Source organism: Sceloporus undulatus, chromosome 3, assembly GCF_019175285.1.
Source record: "Sceloporus undulatus isolate JIND9_A2432 ecotype Alabama chromosome 3, SceUnd_v1.1, whole genome shotgun sequence".
Classification (NCBI taxonomy): Eukaryota; Metazoa; Chordata; class Lepidosauria; order Squamata; family Phrynosomatidae; genus Sceloporus; species Sceloporus undulatus.
The window spans coordinates 169,212,894-169,232,888 of record NC_056524.1 but is presented as its reverse complement, the minus strand read 5'-3'; the positions used below and the strand labels follow the sequence as shown (position 1 = coordinate 169,232,888).

The 19,995-nt window shown below is 38.4% G+C and overlaps 1 protein-coding gene across 3 annotated transcripts in view; it reads right to left on the bottom strand.

Moving 5' to 3' along the window:
• The window catches only part of CCAR1 (cell division cycle and apoptosis regulator 1), a 31,564-nt gene extending 13,551 nt beyond the window's left edge, over positions 1-18,013 (bottom strand). For 2 of the 3 annotated variants that reach the window (XM_042458186.1, XM_042458188.1), the window contains exons 1-11: positions 17,857-18,013; positions 16,394-16,512; positions 9,636-9,808; positions 7,954-7,998; positions 6,603-6,635; positions 5,211-5,404; positions 4,710-4,824; positions 4,425-4,617; positions 2,440-2,569; positions 2,039-2,200; positions 72-297 (exon numbers count right to left, since the gene is read on the bottom strand). In XM_042458186.1, coding sequence (XP_042314120.1) covers positions 72-297; positions 2,039-2,200; positions 2,440-2,569; positions 4,425-4,617; positions 4,710-4,824; positions 5,211-5,404; positions 6,603-6,635; positions 7,954-7,998; positions 9,636-9,808; positions 16,394-16,466 — 1,344 coding nt within the window. In that variant the 5' untranslated portion in view covers positions 16,467-16,512; positions 17,857-18,013. The remainder of the gene's footprint in view (positions 1-71; positions 298-2,038; positions 2,201-2,439; positions 2,570-4,424; positions 4,618-4,709; positions 4,825-5,210; positions 5,405-6,602; positions 6,636-7,953; positions 7,999-9,635; positions 9,809-16,393; positions 16,513-17,856) is intronic. The other variant, XM_042458187.1, reaches the window with a different exon arrangement.
• Between the last annotated feature and the right edge of the window lie 1,982 nt (positions 18,014-19,995).

Here is a 19,995-nt window from a genome sequence, read left to right as displayed (position 1 = left end):
ACAGAAATTATATTTTGTTAATTATTCTTGCTTTTCTAGTATCTATGTGATATTTAAAAATGTATACACACCTTTGCACTGTAAAGATGATCTGCATCTGGTGGGTCTAATACAGCCATGTTCTTATCCAAAGGATCTACCTCTCTATGCATTACATAGAAGTTGCAATAATTTCCTAGTTGAAATGGTCTTGACATGGGAAAAGCATCCACCCATGTAAACTGAGCATCAAAGAAATCACTTGGTATGTACAAGTTCTGGTATCGTCGTCTCAGTTCCATCATATCACAACTAAGACTTCAAACAATAAGAACACATATTTCACAATGATAAAGAGATTTGAGGCTTTAACAGTTCAGTATCAGCAACATACAGAATTAGAACTTTTGACATGATTAAGAAGCAGCTCCATTTTAAGCAAGTCTTTCATTATACTTCATGCACTAATATAAAAAATTGCAGTTTAGAAAACACTGCAAGCATTTGCTCACTTCTAAGGCTTCAGCAAACTGTTCACTTCTCAAACAAACTAAACACAACTCAAATACAGATCTAAGGCTTCAAACTAAAAAAGCTGCATAATATATCATCAATAAGATATTGCAGGAAGTTAAAAAAAAACTGTGTGCTTCACTCCCAGGGCTTCAGACCTTTAAAGAGCTGTGTACAATGAACTATATAGTTTTATGGAATCTTAAAACCTGTTCTTTAAAGGAATTTGCAGAGCTTCCATAAAATGACTTTCACAACTTGGACAAAAAGCACTTTACAGTACTATGCAATTTGTTGGAAGACTGTTCCAAATAAAACATGCAAACATTAATACAAAAATTAGAAATCACAAAAGTGTAACTCCACAGTTGGTGTTATTTTACAATTAGATGGTTTCCCAATCGCAGTTTTAAAATCTATGTAAATATTTTTTTTAGTATAGGATCACAGAGTTGAAAGGAGTCCTATGGACCACCTGGTCCAACCCACTCCGTACTCAATGCACGATCTCCAGCTACAGCCTTCCCAGCAGGTAGCTGTCCAGCCTCTTTTTGAGGAAAAGGAGACCCCACCACCTCTCTAGGCAATTAGTTGTATTGCCAAACTGATCCCACTGTCAAAAATCTCCTTTTATGGGGTTTTCTTGGCAGCAGACAACAAGTCTGCACCCTCCTCTTTGTGGCGACCCTTCACATATTTAAAGAGAATGATCATGTCACTCATGAGTTTTATCTTCAACAAGATGAACGCACCCAGATCCTTCAACCTCCCCTAATATGTTTTGTTCTCCATACCTCTTATCCTCGTTGCCTTTCTCTGTACTTGCTCCATCTTGTCTAAATCCTTAAAATGAGGCACCCAGACATGAACTTGAGGTCTGACCAGTGCAAACTATAGTGAGACCATTACTTCCTTTGACTTGGAAACAGGAGGGTCAAACAGATGGGGCAAAAGGAGCGGCAACAGGCTGCCGCAACTCCCAAGCCTGAACAGGTCGTTGCAGGAGTAGCTTTTTGCTGCTTCTTTTGTGGCTGGGTTTGGGCCACCTTAGGCGGCTTCAGAGCAGCCAGGCACTTTGGGGGTGTGAATCGTTTTAACTCCATGCCCCCAAAGCACCGAGAAGACACTTTATGTGATCCATCTGTTTTGGGCTTATGCTTCTATTAATGCTGCAGCATCACACTGCTGACTCATATTCAACTTAAGAAGAACAACAATAATAAGATCCTTTTCACATGTAGTACTACTGATTGAAGTATCTTCCATCCTATACCTGTGGTATTGGTTTTTCTCCCATAAATTTAGAATTTTGCATTTTCTGTTAAATTTCATTTTATTAATTTCAGAACAACTTTTTGTAGTTTGTCAAGGTCCTTTGCAATTCCGTTCCCATATTTAATATAGAACTAACAACTATGGCCATACAGGTCTTAAAGTTAAGGAAACCTAAAACAAGACTTTAGATTTACTATATACTTACGTTAAGGCAATTAGATTCTTTCCATAAACAGAAATAAAAATGTAGTGTAACATCCAAGCAACGTACCAGTCTAATGAGAACTTGGAAAACTGGACCGTGTAACGGGGAACAACACGTCGTGGTCTTCGAGGTGACCGTTCCCTTTCTCGGCGTGGTGATCTCTCTCTAGAACGTTTTCTCTGAGGTGATCTTTCCCGTGACCTACGTCTTTCACGTTCCCTTTCGCGACTTAACAATACATGAAATATAAATGTCTCATTTTAGCTTTTGCATAAGGAATATATTATAGCTGACAAAGTTATTAGTCTAGAAGTAACACCAGCACACTCCAATTAATACAAAATTAGCCATTGGAAAGCATTGTTTTGTAAGAAATCTGCATAGTATTTACATCCAAATGTCAAAAAATTAAGTTATAAATTCTCTCTAATATGCATGGAAGACTGAGTAGAGTTATTGTATCACACCTTCTGTCATCTTTTCTGTTAGCCATAGGGTCTCCTCTATCATTTCGCCCCGAAAATCTGGGTGGTGGATCTAATCTTCGTGCTGGTTGAGGTTGTGAAACTATTCGAACAGGAGGTTGTAGCAAACCAGCTAGGAGGAAAAAAATCCCATATATTTTTAAAGTTTTTTAAAACGTCCACAAGCATATTATAAAATAAAAGGTAACATATTAATCAAATTATCAGCTTAATATTTTTTTAACAATGGAAAAGCTGGAGATATATATATAATATAGTTATACTTGTAGTCAAAATCCAATTATCAGCTGATAGCAAGCATAAGCAACACAAGGTGCATTGCATTTAACTCAACAGGGTGGATTTATTTAATTCTTCAGATTAAAAATAGACAAAATTAACACAGGCCTAGATTTATACATATAGACTGAAGACTTTAAGCCCACATTACTCAAAAAATGTTAACTTGCAAAAAGTTTTGCCTCAATCATTCATTTCCAGAAAGACATGATAAAAGTTAGTGTTCATTTCAACAATTTGTAATTCTGTTTGTTTATTCTTAGACCCAATTCTCACTTTTAAATAAACATGTTCTGCCACCACGTGCCCAATATCTGAAGGGAATCATGCATACACAAGCTAGTAGTGGCCACATACAGAAGAGTTATGGTTGATTACAAAACTAGGTAAATACTGTACCTATCCTTTAAATGCTACAATTGTTTCACTACACAATGCAAGAGGATGATAACCTATATTCCTGTAAATATCCAAAGACCTGTCATGAAGTATTACACATACATAAAATATTTGTATCTCTATGAACTATGCAATCCAATGTTCTCTTGTAGCAGAAGGAAAAGGGTATGGATCAGAATGAAAAGGCTAAAAACCACATGCAATAGAATATCTACAAAAGAATATAATAGCATGAAGATGTGTTGGATGTCACACAAAATGATGGGCCAGAGAAACACTGCATGGAAATAGAAGCCCACCAAACATGAATAGGTCGAGAGAGAGAACATGGAGTAAATTCTTCCCTACTTCACATCAGTAAACAGAAATATTTTCTTAATTTGTTCTGTGTAGCCAATGACTACACTCTTGAACTATCAAGACTATATGAATGATACCTTATTTTCTCATTTATTTTAGATACGACACAATAAACTACAAGTCCTAGGATTCCCTAGCGCGTGTTTTACATCATACCCATCCCTCATTTATCCAAAACCAAGGCATCCAATTTTTTTTAACATAATGTGACACATTTCTTTAAAGCATATTGTATCTATAGAATAATAGACCTGTATACAGGAAACAGACTTTTAGTAACTGAACAAATCTGTCTGGGAACTTCCTAAAGGGTTACTGTGACCAGAATTCTGCAGAGGTATTTGGTTCCAAACGGATACCAATTAGAAGGCTTGACTTCATCCCTCAAAAGGGACAAGGTATGAGAACTGATTAAAAGTGATCAATGTTTCATAAGCAGACTAGAATTGCATCAAATAATCTACAGCACAAAATAATATAAGGTTAAAATTTGATTCAGATTTGGAAACCATGCAGTTTCTAAGCAACATTAACATACATAGGATGCTTCCCAATATGTACATCAGGCAGCACAAACTTTGCTGAAACTGTTCAGGCTTGCATAAAGATAATAGCTACAATCAACAGCATGACTGTCGGGGGAGCTCAATGGAGAACTTTCCAAAACTGGAAATTGTTGTTTGTTACAAACTGTGACTAGAAGCTTCAGATCTCCTTTCCTCCTGATTGGGGGAACACACAATAGTAAACCTCCAGTCACTGTTTTCTGTCATTTCTGAATGCAGCCACTCTGACTCAACACAGCTATGAAATAAGTTGAAGATGATACTGCCTTGCTATCTTCCAGCCAGCTATATTCTTGAACATTAAAATAGTAACAACATCTAATGTTAATAGAAAAGAAGAAATGTCATGTTTTGAGGGAATACCTTTCTGCTGTGGCTGTTGTAACAAAGGCTGTGGCTGTGTCTGAAGTAAAGGTGTAATAGATGCTGCTGTTATTTGTGCCTGCAACAGCGACTGTGGCTGCGGCTGTGCCTGAACACTGAATGCAGTCTGCTGTGGAATGGGCTGAAGTACAGGTGGAGGAGTCTTGAGTAAAGGCTGGGTCTGAGTCTGGTTCTAATGAGGGGGAAAAAGGTAATGCCTCGTAAATGAACTTTATGCTAAACATGACAACAAGAGTCACACTCAACATTTTATATATACCGTACCTGGTTTGGTAGTGTCTGAATTCTCTGTGCATTCCATTTGAAAGGCATATTAGGATTATATGTTGCTTCTACTAGAACTCTATCTCCTACTTGAGGAGTTTTCCCTTTAACAGCACTGAAAAATTTAAGACATCACATTATCAGATGTTATGCTTCCAAAAAAGAACTTAGTTAACATTCCATATATATTAGTTTTATGAAAGAGGATTAAAAAATTATCAAATAATGATGGAATTACAGTACTTTACGATTTTTAAACTATGTAAGTTTAAAAAAAAAGTTACCAGCTTGACCCATTTTTCTATATGTGATTAATACAAACATCCCTTAAAGGCTTCTAATAAGTATGACTGACATGAAGACCTTTTGATAAATTAAGAAAAAAACACTGTAATATAATATAATATAATAATGTGCTCTGTTAAAATCAGCTTTCTATATTGCATACAGTTGAACTTAACTACTGTCACTAATTACTCGAAGGCATGAGAATTAATTTACCTGAGTTGAAAGAATACATCTTCATCTACAAAACCAAACGTGTCGTGTAGCTTAGTAACTACCCCAGTAAAGACACGTTGCTTCTGTGGTTGAGTCTGCTGCTGACTTGACCGTGGTGCTGGATAAGAAACAGTTATCTGTGCTGCTGGTTGAGGAGTAGATAAACTGAGGCTGGTTGGCAGTGCTACAGCTGGCTGAATACAAATTAAAGCAAGAGATTATATAAACATTCACATTTTTCTAAGTCATATAAATATACTGATACAAATATAAAGTTCCACACACCAATAGGACAGAATCTATCAGCAGAATGAAACTCCCATCCTATCCCAAAATCCTGTCTGTCCTCAAATCTACTCTAAATTGTGGGAGACTGACCCACTATAGTAGATCTGGGAGGCACAAAGGGTTGAAGAAAGCAAGAGAAAAAGGGAGTGTTCTCCGGTACAAACAGGAATTTGTACAATGTTGGATTTCCACTCAAAATCGGTTCTGTAGGCCCATATATTAACATGACTATGTTTCTCCATGAAAGGAATGTATACGTTTGTATATTTATGACTGCACATAACAGAACAGCCTAAAAGACTACCAAATGAATTTCCTCCTTTCTTCCAATAAATAACCTGAAATTCCTATACTTCAGAATGCTTAAGACTGCTGATGTTAACTCTGTTTGTTTGGTTTTCACCTGTTGGACAGCTAGGTGGCCAGAAGGTGATGAAGGCTCCTAAAACAGAATCCAGATTATCTGACAAATGGCACTCTAAAGAGACAGGAGTGAGGAATCATAGCTGTTTCAACTGACAACTCATATAATTTTACAGTGACTTTAAACATTTTCCAAGTAAAAACATACCCAGATTTCAAATGTTATTTCTTTAATAGTGTCAATGATCATTTCAATTACCCATTTTCCCCCTCTTTTTATTTCTTTATCTGTGTTTGTGTCCCCTCCAGTACTTTCTTATGAAGTATTTTGAAAGGTACATTATTCAAACAAGTTCATCTGCAGAGCAAAAAGACACCATTTGTTTACTAGTGCTTTTCTGAATACAAGGAAACTAGGTTTGGGTTAAGAGAAATCTGAAATTAACTGTTCAGTATTAAGTGTGCAGTTTGACATCTGCATACTGCCCAGTATTAACCCAGTAGTCTGAAGCCTGCATCTACTAAAATTAGAACTTAAGCACCAACATGTCTGATAGTGTTTATGAAATACTTTTTTCTAAACTTAAGTGTTAAGTTTATATAGGGAGCCACACACATTTTTCATATTATATAGTAAGCCATACACAAAGGACACCACTGTATTAAAAAAAACCAGAAACTGAAACAGCTGATGCACACATCATTTTTATACAGTGATAATCAAATAAAAAGCAAACTAACCTGGGTTAATAGTGTTTGCTGAGGCTGCTGCAACTTAAAAAGATAAATAACATCATGAATTAAGTTTTTACATACTGTATTGTGCAAGTTCTCTAACTATATTTAAATATTTAAGCTGTTACAAAATGTTTATGTGACTGTACACCAGCATGCTACTTATCTATGCAATGATAACACTGTCTGTAATTTTTCTAAAGTCTTATTTTACAGCTTTGTTCACTTGGAGATAACAATCAATTTGATAAATGATGACAGTAGGGCAAGATTGCTCTACATCAGCAACAGGCAAATTCTACTGTCCAAAATTGCCAAAATAAGGCTTCCTTGAAAACACACTTTTTAAGACTCCCTATTACTTACCACACTAACTTGTTCTAACATTTTCATTTTCTGCTAAGATGCTCTAGCAGCTGCACCTCAGTAAGAAGGTTTGGTACAAAGATCAAAAACAATCCCTGCTTTTAATAGCAAGGTCACAAAATGCCCTCCATATATATTGTTGTGTATTAACAGCTTTCTTCCAAAAACCCAGGGAAGTATAATTCTGGAGAACTCTGATAATTCTACAATATGGAGCAGCAATTCTCTCCAGAAAAAACTCTCTCAAGATTCCTTGGATAAGCTAATGGAGTTTAGTGCAGATAATAAAAAGTACAACATGGAGGAAGCATCTGATGATACAAGAAATTATAGTAACCATCTAGTTCTAAACACTGGAGTATATCCTAAAACTTTTGTGATATTAAAAAAATACTGCTTTTTGTTTGTTTCCCATTTTATTCACTATTAAAATTTGAGTCAGAGGAGTCCTCCTTCTCCATCCCAGTATCAGGAACAATGCACTATACAGAAAGACGGAAGAGAGCCTTCTCTTCTTTAGTGTGTCAATTGTAGAATGGCCTCTTTTTCAAGGTCTGTGTGCATGTTGACTTCATTTGACACAAACTAAAATATGGCACTTTACAAAAGTCTTTGAGATCAAAGGATTTCAATTTGAACAAGCTGAGAAGTTCTGTATACATAATAGGTGTTAAATTCTTTAACATGTAATTTATTTAAAACTTTTTGAACTGCATTTAATTTTTTAAAGATTGCTCAATTGTTTAATTGTCTGTACCTACTACATATCTTATGATACAGAGTGCAATATAAGCATCTTAAATAAATAAACTTCCACAGTATATACGGGATATAGGAATTCAAAAATAAGTGTCCAGTTTGATGTAACAACAAAAATACACAGATATCAGATTTTCAGTGTGCACATAACCAAGCTACTCCTGTTTTTGTTTTTAAGAGTACTATTATCAAGTCCAAGTAATAGTAAATGTATACAAAGAGTTACACAAACCTGCTGTTGTACACTATAGAGGGTCTGCTGAGGCTGTGAATATTGCTGAAAAAACATAAGGAAATCAAATTAACTAGGAAGCTTTTTAAAAAAGTTAATATATCCCAACACTATAATCTCAGATAAATGTAAGAAAAATAAAAAATTAAACCAATAAAGGTTAAAAAAATTATATGTATATTTTATCAATTGAACAAAATACCCATGGTATATACAGTTATGCTATTGTCCCTTGAATATTTTAGTTCATCAGGATAGCTTAATATATCTAGTTTGTGTTATGACAGTGAAGAAACAAAGAGTATAATGGTATTACTAGTGCTGAGACAACACTGGGAGAAGGGAGGCCCTTTAGCTGCCTATGAAAAGGCTAAACTTCCTTTGCCCAGATCTAGCCACAAGGAGACATCAGCAGCAGAATGTCCAAAGAAACACAGTGGAGACTTGGTATCTGCTGGGGTTTGGTTCCAGGGCTTACCATGGACACCAACATTTATGGATGCAGAGGTTCCAAAAAATATAATGGCATAGTAAAATGGTGCTCCTTATATAAAATAACAAAATCAACGTTTGCTTTTTGGAATTTATATATTTCTGAATATTTTCAAGCCATGGATGGTTGAATCTATGGATACAGAATCCCTGGATAAAGAGGTCTGACTGTGCATATCTGAAAGTGTATTGCACTGAAAAGAACAGTGTAAGCAGATAGCACCTGCATATGAAGGATATGCATGAAGATGCATATTCCCACTTTGTTACATGCAAGTCCATCCAGGCAGAAGTGGATCAGGTCAAAAATTTGCTACAATGCACTGATGGGCACAGTACTGATAGGCAATGAAATCAATACAGTGTGGTGGAGCAATGAGAAACAGACGGATGGCCTGGATAGTGTGGATGTTTTCTTTCTGCTCATTCAGAGTAAGGAAAATGCAAGGTCATGTTGTTGTAGATGATATGATGGTATAACAAAATGCAAACCGGAAGTCATCATAATGATTACACGATGCACAAAGAGCTAGAATCATGCCCCAAGTAAAAGTTATAAAAATGGCACCACAGCACAGCATATCACAGGATGAGAAAGAAACAAGAAATTGGAAGAGAACACCAAAGTCCTCTATGTATCCATTAGGGACTTGGCAGATCACTTGAAATCTGACATTTTTCTTCAAAGATGTTCCAACTATGAAAAGTTGGTAAAGCAACAGCACTAATTTTCTCCAGATTTCACTTACGTTTGTTTTCCTGTTTAATTTCTCTTCAATGCTTAACTGTCACTTTGCAATCCGATGGTCAGAAAAAGCAACTTAAAAATATCATTTCCCAATATTCATTGTCCATATTTATGGACAGACAGTACATTCTGAGAACACTAAAAAAAGGCTACATAGCAACCTAAATTACTATGAAGACATCCTTAGAGATGGAGGACAAACATTTCTCAGTGTTTGCTATTAAAGCAACAGGAAAGACACTTCACAAAAAATATTTCAAACAGTTTAATGTTCACTTTTTGTAAATTATCATTTCTATTATTCTTTTAAACTCTGAGCTTCATTGAGTCCCAATTGTGGGGAAAACATGGAATAGAGATAATAATAACAGTAGTAGTAGAAGATCCTAAGTTTATCATTTCATATTGCTAATGGAATCAACAGAAATGCAGTTTCTATTACCTGCTGTAATGCGGCAGCTGCAGCAGCAGCTTGCTGTTGTAACGCAGCTGTCTGGGTGAGTTGATAGTTTGTTGGTGTCTGAGTACTGAGACCTGCCGCCGCCAGTGCAGTTTGTTGGGTATATATTGTGGGAGATGCTCCAAGTAAGGATGGTTGCTGAACACCCAGAGCAGCTGAAAATGTAAGAGGTGAGCATTAGTGTTTCTTAATTTGGAATAACAGAACATCATAGATTTTCACAAATCTGAATAGCACTATGTTTCTTCATTTAAGTCAACAATTGTGGGGAAAAGTACTTTATGGTTGAAGCTGCACTGAAGAAAAAATACAGCTTGAAACGACTTTAAATGCCATAGCTCAATGCTATTGAATCCTGGAATTTGTAGTTTCCTGTGGTACCAGAGCTTTCTTACAGGGGAGGCTAAATAGATCAAAAAACTACAAATCCCAGAATTCTATAGCATTGAGCCGCGGTAATTACAGTGCTGTCAAACTGTGTTTTTTCTGCAGTACAGATGCAGCCTATGGGCCCGTACGGACAGCCCAAAATAAAGCTGCTTCAGGTTACTCTGGAGGTATGCTGTTTAAATGATGCATGTGCTCTAAGAGTCTGGAAGCCGGGGCAAAGCCACGCTCCAGTCCTTTGGCATAGCTTCCAGACTCTTAGGATACATGCATCATTTAAACAGCATACCTCCAAAGTGACCCAAAGCAGCTTTATTTTGGGCTGTGTGTTATTACCCCAATATTTTGCACATGTACAGTTGAGTAAGAGCTGCTGTTTGAATGTGAAACATTAGTTTTACAGTAGCCTGAGGCAAAAATAAATAAATAATCTTGCAGCTCTTATATGTACACAGAGCTAAATTTACATAACTTGCAAGACAGGAATTTACTAAATCACCTGATGCTCATAAACATTTCACTGAAATCAATCAACATCTAGTCATACCTCCCCTATCTGCAGGGTGTTTCAGGGCCTGTTTCTGTTTCATAGAATCAGGATCTTTTATACTAAATTTCATGAGCTCATATGTGAATACATACATAGATACATATATTTATTTTGGTCAATGACCAGTAAATTTTATGAAATCAAATTCAGTTCAATTCTTGGTAGAATACATTTGGCCAACAAGTTTATCTACATCAGGGTGGGCAACTGTAGAGAGTCCAGGGTCCCATGTGGCATTGCAAAGATGCTAAAAAGCAAACAAAACCCCCCAAATATAGACAGAGGTCCACTTCTAATTTGGAAAAAATGGCTATTTATAATGTTATATTATGTGGGGGAGGGAGGGTCCTGAAATCTGTTCAAAAATTTAATTGCACTTGCTGCAGGATCCCAAAAATATAAATTTATTCAGGTTTGTCCATAAAAAGGGTAGTCCATCTACTCAGGAGGCTTTCTTTGGCAGGTGGCTAAAGAAGGAAAGGAATAGATGTCTAACCTACCAAGATTGCTTAAAGAAAAACCAACAAGGAACTTGGACTTTAAAATCCAGGGAGGAATTAAATGAAGAAGGGTTCGAACTTAATTGGTTTAATTATTACCAGATTAGTAATAAATTTCTAGAAGATATAAGAATGGTAGGAATAGAAAATCAACGTAATGAACTAGATGAAATAATTTGGCAACCAGATAGGAAGAAAATTTCTAAACTGTATAAGCTATTTATAGACCGTAAACTGGAACAGGAAACAGTCAAAGATTATATGAATAAATGGGCGAGGGACCTAGGTAAGAACATTGATTTAAATGAATGGCAGAATGCCTGGAGGAAGACACAAGACTTCACAATAGCTCAAGAACCTAAAGAGAACTTGTTAAAAATAATGAATCGATGGTACTACACACCGTGGAGAATTAAAAAGATGTATAATTCCAAATGCGGGAAATGTTGGAGATGTAATTTTGAAAAGGGGAATCTGATCCACATATGGTGGAAATGTAAGGATATCCAGAAATTTTGGAAAGCGGTTCACAAATCAATAGAGGATATATTAGGAATTAGTTTCTCTTTGGATCCTAAACTTTACCTATTAAATATGACCACAGTCTTTAAATCGGGAGATGAAAAAAAGATACTGGAGGGTAGTGCTGTACATGGTTACTGCGGCGAGGGTAGAGATAGCAAAATTGTGGAAATCGTCGGACATCCCCAAATGGGAATGCTGGATGTTAAAAGGGAACGATTACAGTATAGGATACTTGACACACTCTCTTGCAAGGTTAAGAATATTAGTAAGAAAAGATCAAAGGAGGACTGGGAAAAAGTTTTGGAATTTTGGAAGAGAGAATGGAATTTGGATACAGAACTACTCTTGTAATTAAGAAAGCCAAAGAATGAAATGAAATTATTATGTTTTTTCATTCTGTTAATCTCATTAATCCAGGTTGGAAGAGTCAAAGGGAAAACTGAGATGGAGGATCCATGGTACGGGTCTTCTTTTAATCCTTGTTCAATATTACATCTCGAGGACAATCGCATGGCAATGGTTATATTATTGTTAGAATTGAGGAAATAATCATGAAACAGAGGGAAATAAAGATATAATTGTAATTGATAAATGCTAACCGGGATATTACCAGATTAACCAAGTGAATTGCATTTGATGTTGTAGTATGCAGGATGACTGATGCAGTAAACCATTTGTTGAGGCAGGGTAACTAAGTTGTAAGACATATAGGGGACCTGATTGTTTAAAGACGTTTAAGGGTGCCTGCATGAAGGTATTAATTGATTTTGGAATTTAATGGCTGCACATTCAAGTAAAGGAGCTAGGTCGATGATGACGCAAATAAGAAAGAAGTTCTTTTAGCAACCGGAATGGAAGGAGGTCCGAATGAAGAAGGGTCTAGGAAGATCGACAGTTGTGGTGTAATTTCACATCTATATGTTTTATTTTTTGTCATATGTTGGACGTATGTACACATATTTGACAGACTGTACAAACATGATTTCTGTAAACTAAGTTATTTTAATTGGAAAATTTCAATAAAGACTATTTAAAAAAAAAAAAAAAAGGTAGTCCAGGGAATCTCAGGGGTAAGGACTACAAAAACCTCAGACACAAATAGCCTCATGATCATATTTTTCCCACCCTTCTCTGCATATGCATTAAAATGTCAACACATTCACTATCTTATTTATGGCAATAGCTCTGGAAAAGACAAGATACTCCTGATATTTTAGGCTAAAAAGCACTTGGAACATTAAAGCATATGATGGAAACAGAATAATAAAATCAGCTGCCCAGACTGGCTTAGCATTAGGCTACAGCCACTGGGTAACCACAAATCTCAGGTCTCAAAATGCTTCCATTACACACACACACACACACACACACACACACAGAGCTATTTTAATGTATAATGAACCGCATTAAAAAATTCTGCTAACTGTTATGTTCCCAAATTACAATATAATGTGACTAGATGCTGATTCACAGTAAGGTATTAGTCACAATCAGACTAACATACAAAATGACTGAACCATCAGGAAAGGTGAAAGTTATTTTCCAGCAGCCAAAAATTACAATGCAAGGTAACAGGTATATCCAGTTAGTAGTATGTAATTTGGTATGGTCTCCTACTAGACGCCAACATTTATTAAGGTGGAAAATCATAGGCTGTTTTCAAACCACGCTGCAGTGTTGGCCCAATATTAAAGGTCAAAGACTTGTTTGAAACTTTAAATCCATGGCAAAAAATAATGGGGAAAATACATGCAGTACTGGCTTACGTATGATATCTTAACTTTGTCTGACACACTGGTCATGTTTGCACATCATTTGTGCAAAGGCAGGAATGATCGTTGTAAAAAATAGAATGTGAACCTCCAGTAAGCATACTGCTTTCACTTTTGTCTCTGTCTTTTCACAACAGCAGTTACCTCTGGTTAGTACTTGGATGGGAGGCCATCAACAAAAACCAGGTGCTATAGGCTATAATTCAGAGGAAGGAACTGCCAAAAACACCTGAACAGTCCTTGCCTAAGAAAACTCTATGAAATTCATAGGGTTGCCATAAGTTGACAGACAACTTGAAGGCACATATGGGGAGGCATACATATGCACACACAATTGGTTGTTTGCTCATTTTACTAGTCATTTGTACTTCTATAATTTTATTATAATTCAGTATAATTTTATTAACAAAGGATCCATGATGGCGCAATGGTTAAATGCTGGTCCTGCAGTTACAACATTGTGAGTTCAATCCTAGAGGAGAGCCCCAGGGTCCACTCAGCCCTCCATCCTTTCATAGGTCAGTAAAATGAGTGCCCAGCTTGTTGAGGGAAACTGGCTTACACACTGTAAACCATTTAGGGAGCACTAGTTGACTGATAAGCAGTATAGAAATGTACAGTGTGCCCTTGTCTTATGCAAGGGATCTAGTCCGACCCCCCCCTCTGGCAGAAGGCAAATTCCATGTATGCTTGAACCCCACTGAAACTAATAGTGTGCAGAAGTGCCATGGGCACACACATCATTTCCTGCTTGCCGTGCTTATGCCAAAAGCTCCGTATAGAGCACCTGCGTATGATGCAGGCGCACTGTACTTGCTATTGCTATTTATTGAGCCCAAAACAAGAACAGAGACAAACATCTCATTTGTAAAGTGTCAGGCTAACATAAGAGACAGACTGAGCTATACCTTCTTTAGCAACTCACTAGCATTATGGAGTCGAAGGCTTTTATGGCTGGCATCCACAGTTTTTTGTGGCTTTTTCGGGCTATGTGGCCATGTTCTAGAAGAGTTTCTTCCTGACGTTTCGCCAAAGAAGATGCCAACCACAGATGCTGGCGAAACGTCAGGAAGAAACTCTTCTAGAACATGGCCACATAGCCCGAAAAACCCACAAAAATCTATCACTAGCATTAATCTTGAACTTCATGCTTCAAAACTTTACAATCATGATACAAAAATAAATAAGTATTTAAAATGGATAAAATTACTGGAAATCTCCAGTTTAACTTGTTGCTTAATTCCTAAAAATAAATAAATTATTTTCTCTGAAAAAGCACAAATAAACTCTTTGAATAAAGGAAAGCTTGTCAATAATTATGTAATAAGTTATAACCAGAATTCTGTATCACCTATTTAGTTATAGAGCCAAGTAGCACCTCCCAGCCCAATCCCCTCCCCTGCAATGATCACTTCCCAAGACAGAGGTTTGTTCCCTTGTTGACTGGGAAGCCGTTGACTGACATTTCCATCCCGTCCTGTGAGTTCTCTCTGGCGTGAAAGCAGGATCCCTGTCACATCCCTTCTCCCATGAGTGATCAATGAGAGGATAGGAACATCTGTCAGCTGCTTCCCAGTAGAAGGGAACAGGCCCTTGTCATTTGCAGCAGCTGCTGCCTGGTGAGTAAGGACTGGGAGACTCTCATGGTCCAGTCAATACAAATTAAAGTGTATTGAAAAGATTATGTTCTCTATTACTTGTGGTCCATATTGCAAACTGTAACTTGATTTATACAGAATTAATCTTAACAAGAGAATCAGGAATGGCATAGTGGTTTGACTGTTAAGACTGTTGACGCTGGAGACCAGGTTCCGATTCCCAGCTCACCTTGAAACCCACTGAGTGACCTTGAGCAAGTCACATCCTCTCAGCCTCAGGGGAAGGCAATGGCAAACCCCCAAACAATCAGCCAACAAAGAACGAAGGTAATATGCTCCATCGGTCCAGTCTCAGACAACACCTCAGCAGAAATGTTTTGGACCATTTGAGGTTTCCATGTGGTTTTCAAGGACAGCGCCACATAAAGCACATAACAATAGCCCAGTCTAGGCCAGATACTAAAACATGTATATTCTGTAGGTGAGTTAATAACTTGTTTGCTTGGAAATAGATCTTACTAAATACAGAGGGAGTTTCTCCCAAGTATGGGCATACAGTTGGCCCTCCATATCCACAGATTTTTTTAATCCATGAATTCAACCATCCATAGCTTAAAAAATAAATAAATAAATAAAAAACCTCCTCTGAGAAATTTTGCCAAGACAGGTCCATTGTAGGTTTGCCTTAGGGTCGCCATAAATTGGAACCAACTTGAAGGCACACAGTAACAAACAACAAACTGTTTGCCATATGTGCTGCATAAGACAAAGGATAAACTTTTCCACAGAAACTGAAAATTTCCTTCCTTTTCTGATGTAAACACAGGGATACAAATAAAAATGTTTATTTTACGTTAAAGAAAGTGTAACTTGACAGCCTTTTGGCAGCAGGTAAAAACATTTTTGTGTTTTTCAAACTGATGAGGGTTAGGTGCTGTGCAACTAAGATTTTAAGGTTTGCATAGAGCTTTTAATACACATTCATATTTTAAATGTTTTACGTTTTAAACTTTACCAACAGTTTTGTATTGTTTTTAATTTGTATTGTTTTAAAACGTGTTGTTAGCCACTTTCAGTCCCTGTATCAAGAGAAAGATGGAACATAAATAAAATAATAATTGTATTAAAACCTTTCTTTAAAAAGATCTGTTATATGATTACAAACAGCATCATTTATATAACAAACAGTTTCATTTATACACTGCTTCATACTTAACTAACAGTGTCTAAATGGTTTACAGCTGTAAGCTAACTGCACAAGAGACACCTTTCCAGTCAAACAAAGTATTTTCAACCAAACTACACATTTAAGAACTATTTATTTTAGACTGTTTCCAGTTTTGCTATGGCAAGCAATGAGATGACAGGCTGGAGCCGAAGGACCAATTAACTGGAACTGAAAGCTGACCTGGTTGAGAGACTGCGGTGGCAGTAAACTGCGTGGCCCACGGGGGGTTCTTCTGTCCTCCAAACTGAGCCATATTGAGTCACAATCCTTTCGCTGTCCTCGTCTTCTACAAGTGCGATCTGTTCAAAAAGATGAATGAAAGTCATGCTAACGCTCAAGAAGCATGTATTATTACACTCTACCCTGAGTCATATACCCAATAGTCCTGTTTTTCACATACAAGAGTTTTGACAGTCACTGAAAGGATAATAAATGGTACGCTTTGACAAGGGAAGTGTAATAATTAAATGCCTCAGAAAGTAAGAAATTTAATTAAACTGATATCTGGTTTTGAGGAAATTTTGCAGACAAAACATCTGTGAGGGTAAATGTTTCAGAAAACCTGATGTATAGTAAAAGACTGATACTGTATAAAGGTACAGCCAACACTCAAAAATGTAATGCAGAATCAAGGAGTTCAATTTCTATCAAATATACACAGCTACCAACACTAATGTTAAAAATTTCATTGATATAAAAAGCTACCTTGCCGATTTTAAAATAGCTTTGAAACTAAAGAGCATGTCTATTCAGTGTAAACAGCAAAGACTCTTAGTGGAGGAAGGAAACACAAGGGAGCTATTGCACAAAACAACACAGAGTCTGGCCACAAGAGAGGAATATAGAGACAGAGACCTAACAGCCTCAAGGCAGTGACAGAAACATGATGATAAGAATGAAGACCCTATTCACCAGAAAACGAAGAGGAAAAGGAACACTTGATGCAAGATCTTTAAAGATCCTTTCTGGCTCCCAAGAGGTCTTAAAGGCAAGATCCAAAGGGGGCTCCCATGTCGCAGAGGCTGCACTCCAGGAGCCTCTGACAGACAGTTTTGCTGAATTCAGCAAGGCTGAGGCTGCATCTGCACTGCAGAAATGATCCAGTTTGACACCACTTTAACTGTCATGGCTCGATGCTATGGAATTCTGGGAATTGTAGTTTGCACCAGGGCTCTCTGACAGGGAGGGATATAAAATTACATCTCACAAAACCAATTCCCAGAATTCCATAGCACTGAGACACGACAGTTAAAGCACTGTCAAACTGGGTTATTCCTGTAGTGCAGATGCAGCCTTACATTTCATCACGAAGGGCTCCACAGCAACTTCAAGAGAGACAAATAGACGCATCTGAGGAACTAGGCTCCAGCCTACGGAGCTTCATGCCATCAGCTTCTATCCTGCATAGAAACATAGAGCCATGCAGGAACTCTGCTCTGGGCCCCACAACGAACTCCAACTCCCAGAATTCCACAGCCTTGAGCCACACAAAGACTTAAACCGGTACCAAACCGGGCTCTCTCTCCAGTGTGGATGCGCAGGGAGGGCTGACAACAAAGGAGAGCGAGGAGGCCTCCCTGGGGAGCCTCCCCTTCCCAAGGCCCAGCCCCAGGGGCCCCTCCGCCGCCCCCTCAGCCCTTTACCTGACAGAGGCCCAACTGAGACCCCCAGGAGCCATTTCACAAACTCAGCCAGAGACGACAACGGCGGCGGCGCGAGGGACAGTCGCCACGGCGCATGCGTCAAGGAGAGAGCGCGAGGGTCAGCCAGTCAGGCAGCCTGGGGTGAGCCTGAGTCGCCGTCGCACAGTAGTGACGTCACGAAGCGAGCGTTTTTCTCCTCCCCCCAACCCTCGCACATGGGGCCCTCGTCAAAACAATGGAGGGGATGGGTTGTCGGCGGCGCGCATGCGCCAACGCCCAACGCGCGTGAGCTATAACAGCGGTGGTTTCTTCGCGTGACGTAATGCTTAAGCCATCGTGGCGTAGCGGTTTGAGGCGCCGCACTATGACGCAAAGGGAGCAGGGTTCGATTCTGGCCTTTGGCCGTTTTGAGAATCAACACTGTCTCAGCCCCAGTTCATAAATACATAAATAGAATCCCATGATAGGCTCTGGCCCTTGTAAGTGAGGGTTCGGCCTCCATCTTGGCTTAGATGATGGCACCCGCGCCATTTTAATTCCGGGCAGATCAGTCCAGGTCCTCAAATAGACATTCACAGCAACTCTTCCCCTCATCCCAGACTGCCTCTGCCCTGCAGAATTAAGGCAGTTTGATGCCACTTTAAACTGCCAGGGCTCATTGCTATGGCATTCTGGGAATTGTAGTTTTTTAAATAGCCGTTCACACTTCTCTGTCGAGAGCGCTCTGGTGCAACAAGAAATTACAAATCCCAGGATTCCATGGCAGTTAAAGAGGTGTCAAACAGCACTGATTCTGCAGTGTGACAGCAGCCTGTGCCAAGGTTACTCCGGTGCTGTGGAATTCTGGGAATGGTAGTTTCCAATAGCTGTTCAGACTTCTTGGTCAGAGAGCTCTGGTGCCACAGCAAACTACAAATCCCAGTGCTGTGGGATTCTGGGAATGCTAGTTAAGTGTTAAGGCTTCTCAGACGGAGAGCTCTGGTGCCACAGCAAACTACAAATCCCAATGGGATTCTGGGAATTGTAGTTTTTTAAATAGCTGTTCAGACTTCTCTGTTGAGGGAGCTCTGGTGCCACAACAAACTACAAATCCCAGGATTCCATGGCAGTTAAAGGGGTGTCAAATGGCACTGATTCTGCAGTGTGGCAGCAGCCTGTGTCAAGGGTATTGTGAGGTGTAAGACTGCATTATTTCCTCAATGCTGGTGCAGCTGCCATTTGTGTGGGATTCATGGCGACCCCATGAGTTTCAAAGGGTTTTCTCAAAGGAACCCACAGAGGTGGGTTTGCCCTCTCCTTCCTCTGAGAGGTAACCCACAGCACCTGGCATTCCTTGGTGGTCTTCTACCTATGTACTAACCAGGGCTGACCCTGCTTAGCTTATAGTATCAGATGCAATCTGGTGCCTTTAGGGTATTTCAGCTGCCTCCTCAAAAGCAACCTATTCCTTCAATATTCAGTAACTGTTAGTTCTATGTTTAGTATTTGTTGCATGTTTAATGTTTTGGTCTTTTAAGCAATTTCACAGCATCCTCAGCTTGAATTTGTATTACAACACTTTCTCTTGATCCACAGATACAGTGGGCCCTTGTTATCTGCTGGGGTTTGGTTCCAAGACCCTCCATGGATAACGAAATCTGTGGGTGCTCAAGTCCCAATAAAGACACTGACATGACAAAATGGTGTCCCTTATATAAAATGGAAAATCAAGGTTTGATATTTGAAATTTATACTTGTTTTGGAATATTTTCAAGCCATGGATGTTTGAATCCTCTGTGAATAAAAAAAATCTGTGGGTAAGGAGGGCTGACTGTACTAGAATCACCTTGTTTCATTTACAGTGACTTTAAAATGTCACATTAAAAGGAAAATTGATAAGATAACCCATGACCGAATATCCTGCATATAAGCTAGTATACTGTGTATGTAGGTATTGCACGAGCATCATATCTGTAGCAAGTAAAACGGTAACAGCAAAGGTGGGAAATGCTTGGGCAAGCGCTCTGATCCATCTCTGTCAATGAGTATGCAAACAACGCAATACTACTGATAGAAAACTACAAGGACCAGGAAATTACTGAAGAAGGTTAAGGAGGAAAGCGCCAAGGTAGGCCTGATGCTGAACATTAAAAAAAAAAG